Raw genomic sequence first — 12,496 nt, forward strand, 5'->3', positions numbered from 1 at the left:
TCACCACGACTTAAAACCACCTGCACTCCGGGTTCTCCTCCCCTCACCATTCTGATGAAATGACTCTCAGGGCTACTTTCCAGGGGCTAATCCAACAGCCCTTTCTTGGTCCTCAGACTCCTGCCCCATCCCTTACCCCCAGGAGCTCTGAGCATTAATCTTACTGCTCATCCCTCTGAGCTTCCCCTGGCTTTGGTGACACTGCAGGATCCTAGCTTTCCTCCCCTGTCGAAGCCCCTGGTTCCTCAGTGCCTCCCCAATCTGCAGACAGTCCCCAGGTCCCTAGTCCTATATAGACATAATTTTTCTCTCTATGCTCACTCCCTTAGGAGTCTCATCTATTTCACAGCTTCAACTGTTACTTTTATGTTAGAATCTTTAACTCCATCTTCTAAATTCATCACTCTGCAGCCCCTAGTCTGGTGATTTCCAACCTGTGGGCACAGGACTTCTGGAAATGGGGGTGGTGGGGCTGGCATTTATTGTAAGGGGTCCAGGAAACAATTATGAACTTCTCTCTAGTGCTTAGTAAATTATATACTATGTGTGTGATACACAAAATCATTTTTCAATCATCCATACATGTTGCTTTGATTAAAACAGTTAAAAGCATTACTGAATTCACAAAAGCTTTGGGTCATTTATGTATTCTTTCAACCAACAGATACCAACTAGAAGAATTGTTTGCCATCATCTAAGATACCTATGTAATTGAAAAGATTGATTGGGAGCTACCAACACAGTTTAAATCCCTTCTAATCCAGTGATCTTCAAACTGTAAGAAAACAAAAAACAGTCGCAGGCCTTTCTTCAAAGAAAATCTAATGTGGATCCCCATTAGTATATGAAATACTAATATATAAACTCATACATAAATAGTTTATGGTATCATTATATTTTTAAAATACTGAAAACATTTTAAAAAATAGTTGAATCGGATGATTACTGAAACCTGGAACAGAATTTAAAAGCATCCTGCACCCTGCTCTAGGCCCAGACTCTCCATGGCTTCTGAGCATCTAAGTAAAAACTTTTGACCTGGCATTAAAGATTCATAGTCTATTTTAAGTCTTTCATCCTACAGTTCACCTTGTGGAGACTTCTGCCCTTGCAAACTGGCTGAGGCTTTACTTAACTTTTAGAAATGTTTGTCTTCACCTCCCCCCTAGACCTTATTCTCCTTTGCAGTTAGGGGCAGTCTCACAATTCCTTTGCACAGGCTGACACATACTACAGTAATAAACACTCCCTGGCTTGTCAGACTAGATTGTCTAAATCTGAGGGCTGAGAGAAAAATAAATAAATAAATGTGGAGAAGGGATATGGGAGTAGTAAAGGAAAGATATAAAGAAAAACCTGGTAAAATATGTGAAAACTTCGCTCTCCAGGGTTCCTCATCACCACCCTAGATTTTTCCAGAAGGAAGTTGGAGATCTTTCCACCATCTGGTTCCCCACCTGGACTGAACTGGATTTCAAAGTATTTTCCCTGCAAGAAAGTTAGGGATTTCCTTCGTTATTGTTAGTGAACAAAAACATGATGTTCCAAACAGGCTTTCAATACCGTATATAATTCAAGGAAATTGATTAATGATAGACACGTTCTGAATTATTCCCTCTTCTGGTCTAGGCTTCCCCACTTTTTCCTATCAGACAATAATCTGTGTTTTTGTCCGATGACACAGTTTTGTGTTGAGAGAGAGAATCTATCATTCTAACCAGACTAAACAGGGACATGTTACAGTCTTTGCCCATTTTCCCCCAGTAGGTGCTTGCCTGCTAAGCCGGAAGCTATAAAGAATGGGACAGAAAATCATATGGTCCCTTTTATCTAACAAGAGTGAACTCTATCAGACTCTTTCAGAGGACGTGAATTTTTCCTCTGGAAGACTTATCTGCTTTGAGCAAAAGCAACCCATTTTACCTCTGAAGCATCTAAAGTTCTTATATAAAATAAGTAAAAACACTTGAGTATAAATAAAGTTTGTTCCAGCTAGTTGTGGGTGTGGGGATTTTAGTTACTGCTGTCGTTAATAGTTCCTTTTAAATTACTGCTACTAGGGAACAAAGGAGAACAAAACATTGCAATTCGGTTGGAAAAGGTGCCCAGGGTAAGTAAATGACATTTTTTTCTTTTATTAGACTCTAGCTTCTCTCCGGTACTCAGGAAGGTCCAGAGTGGTAAATGTAAGTGAAGGAGAAGATGAGAATGTGGGCGTTAGGGAGTGGTGTGGCCTAGGGTCCAGCTGGAGAGCATGCCCAGCCTAACTGCATTCACAGGGAATACAGTAAAACTGTGCATCTGATGCATTCCACCCATCTCAGGGCTGAATCCTGCCAGGCCGCAACCTTATTGAGAACCATAAACTCAATGAGGACAAGAAGAGCACATCGCGTGTTTTTCCTGTTGCCTGCAGCACCCAGAGCCTGCCGTGTTCCTGTTAAGTTACTTGCCGATTTTCGGTATCAGAAAGGCTACAAAAGAAGGCCACCCTCTAATGGCCTATTTGTCTTCATCTGATGACTCCTCCCCACCCCTCCCCCAAATAAACCCCAAAACAGGCACTCAGAAGCAGCAGGCCTGGAGAAGAACCACAAACCCCTGCTATCCTGAATTACAGTGGTCCCTGAGAAAAGCTCGCTGAGCAAGATATCCTGTGCTTACTATTGTGGCCATTCTTCACCATCTTTTCCTTTTGGCATGCCCTGGAGGGAATAATTCAGTGTCCATCCATGCATAATATCCACCCCTCACCATTCCCCATCAAGTGGCGTTGGGAATGAAACCAAACAGGACATCACACCCAGGTAGGGCAGATGTTGTAAATGGCAAACTCTCAGTCCTTCTAGAAGTGGTTCGAAACCTTGGCCGCCTGTTAGAAAGACCTGAGGAGCCTTTAAGAAATGCCATTGTCCAGAGCTACCCCAGACAAGTAAATCAGAATCTCTGGGGACTGGTGCCCAGACCTGAGCAGTTATAAAAATCCTGGGTGATTTTTATATGTGGCCAAGGTTGAGAACCACTGCTGTAATGTAACAGAAGTGCTTATAAACAATACAAAATTGTTATATAAAAGCTAAAACCTCTAACAAGATATCAAAAAGTGTAGTTTTGTTGTAGAGCAGCCTGGGAAGAAAGAGGAAATTGTTTAAAAAGAAGATGTTGCATTTTCATAGTTAAAAGGAAAGAATCTTCAACTCTTAATAATGTTTAATTTTTAAGCTAGGTTCTGGGTACACTGGTGTTCACTGTACAATTTTTAAATAGTGTTTGAAATATTTCATAATATATTTCTTAAAACTTGAAAAGATTTATAAGTGGAAACATGAATTTATATTCTTCATACTGTATGTCCATTTTTGAAAGTAAAATTACCCATAACCCCACCCTGATATCACTTCCACCTTCTCTTACTAATCACTAAAATGATATATTCAAACTTTGATTTACAGACACCTTAATTATTTTATATAATGTGGATTTTAAAATAAAAATGAGATCATATTGCAAATATTGTTCTGTCACCTGTTTTTTTTTAATTCCACAATATATTATGGATATCCTTTTAAATAACTAATTATTAATAGGGAACTCAGATGTTATACCCTAAAAATATTACTGGGTCAAAGAAATGAGCATTTTAAATTTTGATAAAGATGGCTAAATGACTCTCCAAGGGAAATGTGTCTGTATTCAACCAATAGTGTCTTTTCTCTGGTGTTAATCAATCTCCTTAATGTTTACCCACCTGAGAGATAGAAAATGATATATAGTTTTAATTTACATTTCTCTCACTATTAGTGAGAACATCCTTTGGTGTCCATCAGACATTACTTTGTGTGTGTGAATGAGTCATCCACACTCGTTCCCATCTTTCCATCAGGGTAGTATGACATTTTCTAATCAGAAAAATAATTGCTGGGTATTTTTGTTTTGTTTTGCTTTACAAAGACTGACTGATGTATCCGCCTTGTCCAAGGATAAAGAATAATTTATATTGTAAAACTGCAGAGAAATACTGATTTAATTATTTTTCTGCTCTATAAGGCAGGCAAAAGACGGGTAGCAAGAGAGTTAAATTTGATCAAGCGCATTTTTACAAGGCAGGTTGAGATCGACAATTAGGGGAAAAAAGGTTAAGTGGAAAGTCATTCACATTTTCTTTCCTATTTCACTACCTAGGGCCTTCTTCAAGATAACACACCCCAGGCATTGAGCAGGAAAATATGAGAGATCAATAAATGAGTAGTTTGAATACTGAACAGCAAGGAAAGTGAGGGCAATTCTAACAGATATACAGGATAGCTCACCAGGGAACTTAATTACCTCATGAGAATTTAGTAAGAATTCTCTTGGAAACAGAAACTTACTTCCAAAATAGAAGGGTTAAAAAAAAAATCATTTTTCTCCAAAATTCCCACTTATTTTTTTAAATGGTCCAGACTCAGCCTTACAGATGGCTCCTTGACTACTTTACCACGAGACATAATCTATGAGATAAGAAGCGAAATCTACACACTTCAAAGCTATTGGGCAAATACTCATTTCTTTGTAAACGTGGAATTTGTCAAGGGGAATATATTCATTTTCATCTTTGCCAGCCTTCTAATTCTCAGGAGACACTTAGACAGAAAAATGTTTTCATGAGCATTCCATGATAATGCATTCAGCTGACCTTAGGTAAGTGGGCCAGTTAGGAGGCAATCTGTCAGGTTAAATCCAATCACTTTTGGATGTCATCATATTACATGAATATACATAAAACAAATGCACCAAGCTATGAGGGGCGGGGAGGCAGTGGGCTCACTCCGGCTGACAAAGAGGAGGAAGGCTCTGTCCAAGGGGCCAGATAACAGTGTCCACTCCTTTCAGTGTCCAGTGCTGTGAAGCAAGAAGGCTGCGAGCTAGTCTACTCATGTCTTTGTCTGGAAAGGTCTTTCTTTTCTCCAGGCCACCAAGCACCCTCCTCCAGTGCATTTTTATACATTTTTATTTTCCTTAGTAAGGCAACTCAAGATGAGAACTGTTTTCAAAAATTATCTGACTTCTATGCTGGGGCTCAAAAATAACTTCAGTCAAAGGGCAAATGCAAGCCTGAACACACACCACTAGAGAACACAAAGAAAAGATTGAAAAGGCAGCCTCCTGATAGTATGTGAAAATCTCCCATTTCCTTGGGGATAGCGGATCTGAATCAGGAATAGCAACAGCATCAATCTGGTGACGTTTTCTGAAATACGAGAGACTTACAAATCGGCTGGAGTTGTTGTTACGGACAGTCTTGGCATTCCCGAAGGCCTCCAGCAGTGGGTTGGACTGCAGGATAATGTCCTTGACGTGCTGTCACAGCAAACAGACCAGCGGTTAGGAAGGTGCAAACGCCTGCCACAGAGTGGGAAGCCAAACTTTCCCTAAGGATTCGGTTTCTGAATGCGGGAAGGTGAAAGGCGTCAACTCTCTATGTCTCCGGGGCTTCTGGAAGATTTATTTGTTCCTCTCCACAGGCCTTAACCTGTTTGTATGTTCATATCTTCCAAGTCCCTTGACTTAATACAGAATCCCCTAGAGCCAGGGTGCCACCAATAACTGTCTATACCCTTCCTGGACTGGGTTTCCATACTGGGCACTGCAGCCTTAGACTGCACTCCCTGGTTGTGCAGCCAACCCCAGCAGGAGGGAAAGCGAAGCACGAAGGTGCATGTCCTTGCTGTTCTGATCAGAGTCCTGACTATCATTCCCTCTTCTTCCCATCCCCACCTCCACTCTCTCCACTGCTAACGTCAGGTACTTATGGGAAATCAAACAGTCTCTCCTCCTCATACAAGGTTGTGGACACACAGGCTTGTGCATCCCAAATGTTAATATGCATGAATCAGCCGGGGATCTTGTTAAAATGCAGGTGTGGGTTCAGTAGGTCTGAGGAAGTGCCCGAGGGTCAGCATTTCCAACCAGCTCCCTGGTGCTGCTGGTGTTGCCAACATGGAGCCACATTTTGAGCAGCAAGGCCCACACTGGATTGTACGGAATAATTCCTGGCTTACTAGAGGGGATGAATTCAGTTTTCAGGCACCCTAGTTCTGTAGCAGACTGAAAAGTGTGCAAAACACCCCATGGGCAAATTAGCTCAACAGACAGAAGCTGATGTTGGGGAGGTCTTTCAACAAGTGAGTCAATCCTTGTACTTCTAATTATTCACATGCTCTGGTTAAACATGTTCCTGAAATAACAAGTCTTTGGTGTGAGCTACTGACTAATTTCAAGCCAAGAGCTCTGTATCATTGTCCTCATCGGAAAACAGGAAGATTCAACATTAAACATCTACAGTCTGGCCACTAAGTAACGGTCTGTGCAAACAGGACTAGATGAAGGCACTAACTACTAACGGACTATATAGCAGCCAAATGTACTTGGGAGCCCTCCTGAACATTCAGAAGAGGAAGGAAAACTGGGGTTCCATCGGCCAGCGACACGTCATTAGCAATGGCACCAAAGGAAATTCTGGGTGGTCCTTCCATGGGGTTCGTTTCAAAGCTTAGAAACATTACTTCCAAGCTGCTCACTCTCCTTTAAAAACTCATGGACTTATATAAACTTTGTTTTTCTTTGTGAAATTAATTTTACTTTGTGGGTCTTCACTAATCCTTTATATCTGTTGTTTGCTGGTCAGATGTGCCTACACATTTATCAACACTCAGCTTCTCGTAGGGATACAAAAAAAGAAAGGCTCTTCCTTGTCTCTTGCCTTCTTTAATTATTAACTTGTTAACTGAGCATCTTTCTGCATGTATCTATCCATTTGTCCACCTTTCCATCCATCCATCCGTCCATCCATCCACCCACCCAATCACTATCAAGATGTCCAACAGAATTTTGTGGTAAGCACACTGGAGAAAAGAGAAAGAACAAATTAAGGTAAAGGAACAGCACACCCATAAAACAGCATCCTGGATTCCTGTCTCCCTGTCAATCTCTGGGGATGGGTGTGATTACATGAATGAAGAAAAGCGAGCGGACTGCACCACACCCATGTACGTCTTGAGTGGCACTCACTGTCCCGTATGGAAGCCCTGAGCCACACGTGGCTTTGAGTTGCAACATGGCTAGTCCCAACTGAGATGTGCTGGAAGGGCAGAATACACACTGGATTTCAATGATTTAGTACCAAAAGGAATGTAAACTATCTCATAAATTTTTTATGTTTATTATATGCTGAAATGATAGTGTTTTGGATATGTTGAGTTAAACGAAATGTATTTTTAAAATTAGATTTCATAGGCCTCTTTTTACTTTTTTTTCAATGTGGCTACTTGAAAAATTTTAAATTACAGATGTGACATGCAACATCCTTCTACTGGACGGTGGTGCTCTAGACCTTCCCTTCAGTCAACACATACAATCATGAACAGTACATAATAAACAACTATGTTACTGGTTTATGTACTTACTATGCTATACTTCTTGTCATTGTTTTAGAGTGTACTCTTTCTACTTACAAAAAAAAAAGTTTGATGTAAAGTATGCCATGATACGTCAGCAGCAGCCTCATACTGCGTCTCAATTGCATCATTTTCTCTTGTGCTTGATTTAATCTCGTGCTGTTTTCTACAATAACATGCTGCACAGGCTTATAGCCTAGGAGCAAGAGGCCTAACGACGCATTCCTCGGAATGCATGACTGTCAAGTCAGATAAAGCTGTGTCTATCGCATTGCTCATACTGTCCTCTTGAATGTGTTGCTTCTCTGCCTGTGTTGTATTCCTTTCCTCTTCTTTCCTCTCTCCTGTGTCCTCGCTCTCTGGGTCTTACCCCTTTCCTCATGTTGACTCTTTAACTTCCTCCTTCCTTTTCCTCTTTTCTCTCTCAGTCTCTTGCCATTGAAAAATTTTTGTAAATTTCTTGAATTGGAAATTTATTTACTCAGTTAGAACCATAGGTTCAAAAGGGTAGGCAGGGAGAGTATGGCCTTCCTGCACTCTCCCAGGCTTCTGCCCTGAAGAAATCTTGATCAGTTTCTTATATAGTCTTCTAGAGATATATTATACATACTCCAAAAATATTGGTATAGGTTCTCTTTTTTCCCCTCTAACAGCAGCACATTATACAAAATGTTTTGAACCTTGCTTTTTGCAATTTATGATATATCTCGGAGATCATTCCTTATCAATATATGAGGCTTCATTTTTTTAATAGCTGATATTCATTTATATTATGAACCATAAATTATTTCACCAGTCCTGGACTGATGAACATTTGTTTCCAGTCCTTTACATTACCAAAAATATGCCACATCAAATAACTTTAAACATGTACATGTACATCTAAAGGATACATTCTTTTAGGCATAATGACAAGTCAGAAGGTACATGCATGTAGATTTGATAGATTTTACTGAAATCCTTCCAGAAAAGTATACTAGTTCATGCTTCTACCAGGAATGTTTGAGAGAGGCTATGTCCCTATTTTTTTTTTACCAACAGAATGTTTAAAATACTACAAAATTTTTGCCATTCTGACAGTTAAGAAATAGATTTTTCGTATAGTTTTAATTTGCACTTCTCATCATTAGGGTGAGCAAATTTTCATATTTTATGAGTCATTTACATTTCCTTTTCTATGAGTTGCCATTTATGCTCTTTGTGTTTATTTTCCTTTTGGATTTTTGATCTTTTTATGAATTTGTAGAAGCTCATTCTATATTAGGCAACTCCATCTCATAATAGGCTACTTCTTTGAGACTTCAAGTTTCTTGGTTATAGAACCAACCAATATCTTTTCTGTGGAAGGAAAATTATTTTTCAAATAGCAAACCGAGTCTCTAAAATTTCTCATAAAACAGGGTCTCAAAATGGGCCACATCACAAACTCACCTGGACTTTGGGGCCTCCTCCAGACACTCTGGAGACGTAACTCATGATATATTTGGCAGCCACTGTCTTTCCAGCACCACTTTCACCACTGAGGAAAGAAAGACAAAAATTCCCACCCATTAAGTAGATTACAACCAGCTCCCTCCCCTCAGAAAAAGAAAAAGAAAAAAACAAAAACAAAAAACCCAAAAAACAAAAAAGAAAACAGGCAGAAAGGAATTCAGTAAAAAATGTACAATACTGGGGGATAAGCAAATCATGGCAGGATCAGGTCACCTCCATGACTTGTATGAGTAATATTAACATGGTGTGTGGACCAGAGTCTGGATAATCATCATGATGTACAGGATAGACAACTGAACATCCTAAATGCCTGATAAAATACTGAGGAACATTAAGGAATATCAGAAGGATGGAATATTGTACAAAGATTACAACTGACGTGAAGATTATAAACATAGAAAAAAAGCATATGCAGTAACATTAAGTGAAAATAATCCAATTCAAATTATATGTAAAACATTGTTACAAAAATGTAAAGAAAAATATAGCACGTAACAAAAGAAGACTAGAAGTAACACAAAACATTAGCAGAGGTTTTGGTAAAGGAAAAGATAACATGGGAGACTTCTTTCAGTTCACTGTTTACCAAATATTTAGCAAAGCATATATTACTTCTGTAATGAAAAAAAAAAACAAAGTAGACACTCTCAGGTTTCAACCCATGTGCCTGAACAAATGCAAGCAACTTTAAAATTAAAGTTCTAAAATTAAATGATGAGGCAATATTAATCATATCCTGAATAACAAAGACTACCTTCCGTTTGGTGGCCTTACTGCATGGGGAAACCCTTTTGTTAATATAGTCTGCTCTTCAGAATACCCATACTTCCTTCAAAATCCCCTTGAATTGGTGATGACCTCAATTCAAAACACTCAATTCAAAATATGCTTAAGTCAGTCAGATTTCTCATCTCTCTATCAGTAGCCTTTGTGTTACCATGATAGAATTAATTAAAGGAATCCATATCATGTAAAATAATGGCAGAATTTAGTACGAAAAATTCAGACAGTATTTTGTTTGCTATTGGTGGTCAAGAATTTTAGAGCAATTGTTCTTCTCTGAACACCCAACCTAATGAACTGTTATCAACTGCTTAGTCACTTAAGAAGAAACATTTGCTTAGGGTACAAACTAACCAGGTGACCTCCTAAGGAAACTGAAATATATTTTGGAACAATTTAATATTTCAAAAGAAAACAAATACAGGATTAAAGTAGCTATCGTAGCAAAACATAGCAGAACTTTGTTCATTTTCCTTGAACTAAGTATGTTTAATTAGAGAGATTATGGGGAAGAAAGAGAAAGCCATACGCTTTGAGGACTTCAAAGGTCTGAATCCATCTGTGCAACTCATTCACCATCCTAGTACTCAGCTCCTGGCTTCTGGGTCACATGAATAGGGAAACCAAACTGAAATTTCATAAGGATACGGCGGGGCAAGCAGCAAGCCAGCAAGTCTGGAATACACCATTTACAGAGAACATGCTAACTCACAGGCACAAATAGACATAGCAAATATTTCAACTCCATGAGGAAATGATCTGTTTAAATGGTCCATGCAATTAGATGATTTATGTGCTAGATCCAGGGTCAACACATGCATTCTTGCTCATTTGAAGAACAGGTTTTGTCAACAATGAAACTCCATTTTTTTATTTTGTAAATAATGTGAACATTCAAAAATATTGCAAAGTCCAAGAGTACTATGGTACAAACACCCTATACAAGTGTCTATTACACAGACACTTAAAATAATTAGAAAACTACGTGGTAACATAAAGACAATGCAACTAAAGTGGCAACATAAGCTGAAGACAATATATCTATAACATAATTACAACTATGTAAAAATACTGTATGGACAAAAATGGAAATGGAATAAGGGAAGAAATATTTCTGACTTGTTGGGGGCCTGGTATTTGGATGACTCTTGTTTCTTTTGATGTGATTTCTCTTAATGTTTACATTTTGAAACTGGAAATAACCCATATATTTCAGATTTTTAAAAACAGCATTTCCAGGAAAAGTGAGATCACACATTACAATGATAATCAACAAAGAACAATTTCTTTAGGATATTATTCAACTTCATATACGACAACGATGAGTAAACATTCTCATCTTAGAATTCCTTACAGCAAACTGTGTGTGTTCATGTATGTGTATGTGCAAGTGAAAAAGAGAAGGAAAAAAATAACAAATTCTATTAAAATTATGAAATAAAAGTATAGTGATTCCCTCACTGTGTCTTTGGCTAATGGTGTGATCAGATATGAAATATTTTGTCTCTTTTGTTGGAAGCAAAAGAAAAGAACAATAAAGGAAAGTAACTCATTTCATATATTAAAATAAGAATGCCAGGTCCAATAATAGGACACCTATATTCTTAGTAATTGTGATATTTTTCAGAAGATTTAAAATAATTAGTCTGACTGAACGTTGATCGGAATTTTCATTTCTTGGTTTCAATTTACAGACACTTAAAAAAGTTTTATTGATCAGAGGCCGGTAATTTGCCCAGAATATGGTACAATAATGGAATGTTAGATAATTACTTGAAGCTTATAGTATACACAAACATTATATTACTGGCCCTTTAGGGATGGGAAAACATTGTTTCTCCCCCTGGACTAAAAACCCAAGGTATCAGACAAATCATATAGCACACCCAAAATTATTTGCTTTGCATCTCAGAGAAGTTAGAGCAATTTGCTTGGCTTATGATTATAGGCAGCCTTTTTATTTAATTGCTTTCACTTGACTTCTAAAATGGACAAAAAAACACCCTAGAAGTATATGTGTCTTAAATGAGAAAACTGCCCCCATTGGTCCCGAAACCCAGCAGCTTACAAGAAATCCTCAAAGTACTTTAAAAAATGCCCATGTTTGGTCCCCTCTTCTGACCTTCTGAATCCGTCTCTAAGAACAGGGCCTAGGAATAAAAATTTTTAACAAAACTCCCATGATCTTATATAACTGGCTGGCAACCAGCCAAGCAAATTGAAAACAAAGTCAGGACAGATTTCATAGGAAATATGAATTCAAATAGGAAACAATGTAATGTTTCTGTGTGTGCTAGCTTTAGAACTGGAAAAATATAGAAATGCTACACTTTCAAAGAAATGGTATGAATATTCTTGTGGGAGCTAATTAATATACAATTGTGTATTAATAATTGAATTCAAGGACCGTAAGTGTTTTTCTTTTTTTTTTTTCTTAAAGATTTTTATTGGGGAATTGGGGGAAGGGGAACAGACAAGTCGCTGTCGTTTTTGTTCCTCAATCTAGTTGTGGAGGATGTTGCTTCACTGGCCCAAGTTGGCACCATCATTGCGCTCTTCCCGGGCGAGGCAGATACGACACCGGCTTCTGGACGGCCGCTCACTGCGGCTGCTGGTCGCTCACGCTGGCTGCTGCTACACACGGTAGCCCATGGCAACCCACTGCCACAGGGGCTGCAGCCTACACCGTTGCTGGTGACTCACGGCAGCCCAGCTCCAGGTTGAGCTGTTGTTCAGCATCTTAGCTGTAGAGGGCAGTGTCACTGGCCCTCATATGTGGGATC

General features: G+C 38.8%; 1 protein-coding gene across 1 annotated transcript in view; it reads right to left on the bottom strand.

Moving 5' to 3' along the window:
• MYO1E (myosin IE) overlaps positions 1-12,496 on the bottom strand; it is a 218,532-nt gene that overhangs the window by 79,173 nt on the left and 126,863 nt on the right. Inside the window, exons 6-8 of the mRNA XM_019657546.1 lie at positions 8,868-8,955; positions 5,251-5,340; positions 1,357-1,488 (exon numbers count right to left, since the gene is read on the bottom strand). Coding sequence (XP_019513091.1) covers positions 1,357-1,488; positions 5,251-5,340; positions 8,868-8,955 — 310 coding nt within the window. The remainder of the gene's footprint in view (positions 1-1,356; positions 1,489-5,250; positions 5,341-8,867; positions 8,956-12,496) is intronic.

The sequence above is a fragment of the Hipposideros armiger genome, unplaced genomic scaffold, assembly GCF_001890085.2.
Source record: "Hipposideros armiger isolate ML-2016 unplaced genomic scaffold, ASM189008v1 scaffold_276, whole genome shotgun sequence".
NCBI classification, from domain to species: domain Eukaryota; kingdom Metazoa; phylum Chordata; class Mammalia; order Chiroptera; family Hipposideridae; genus Hipposideros; species Hipposideros armiger.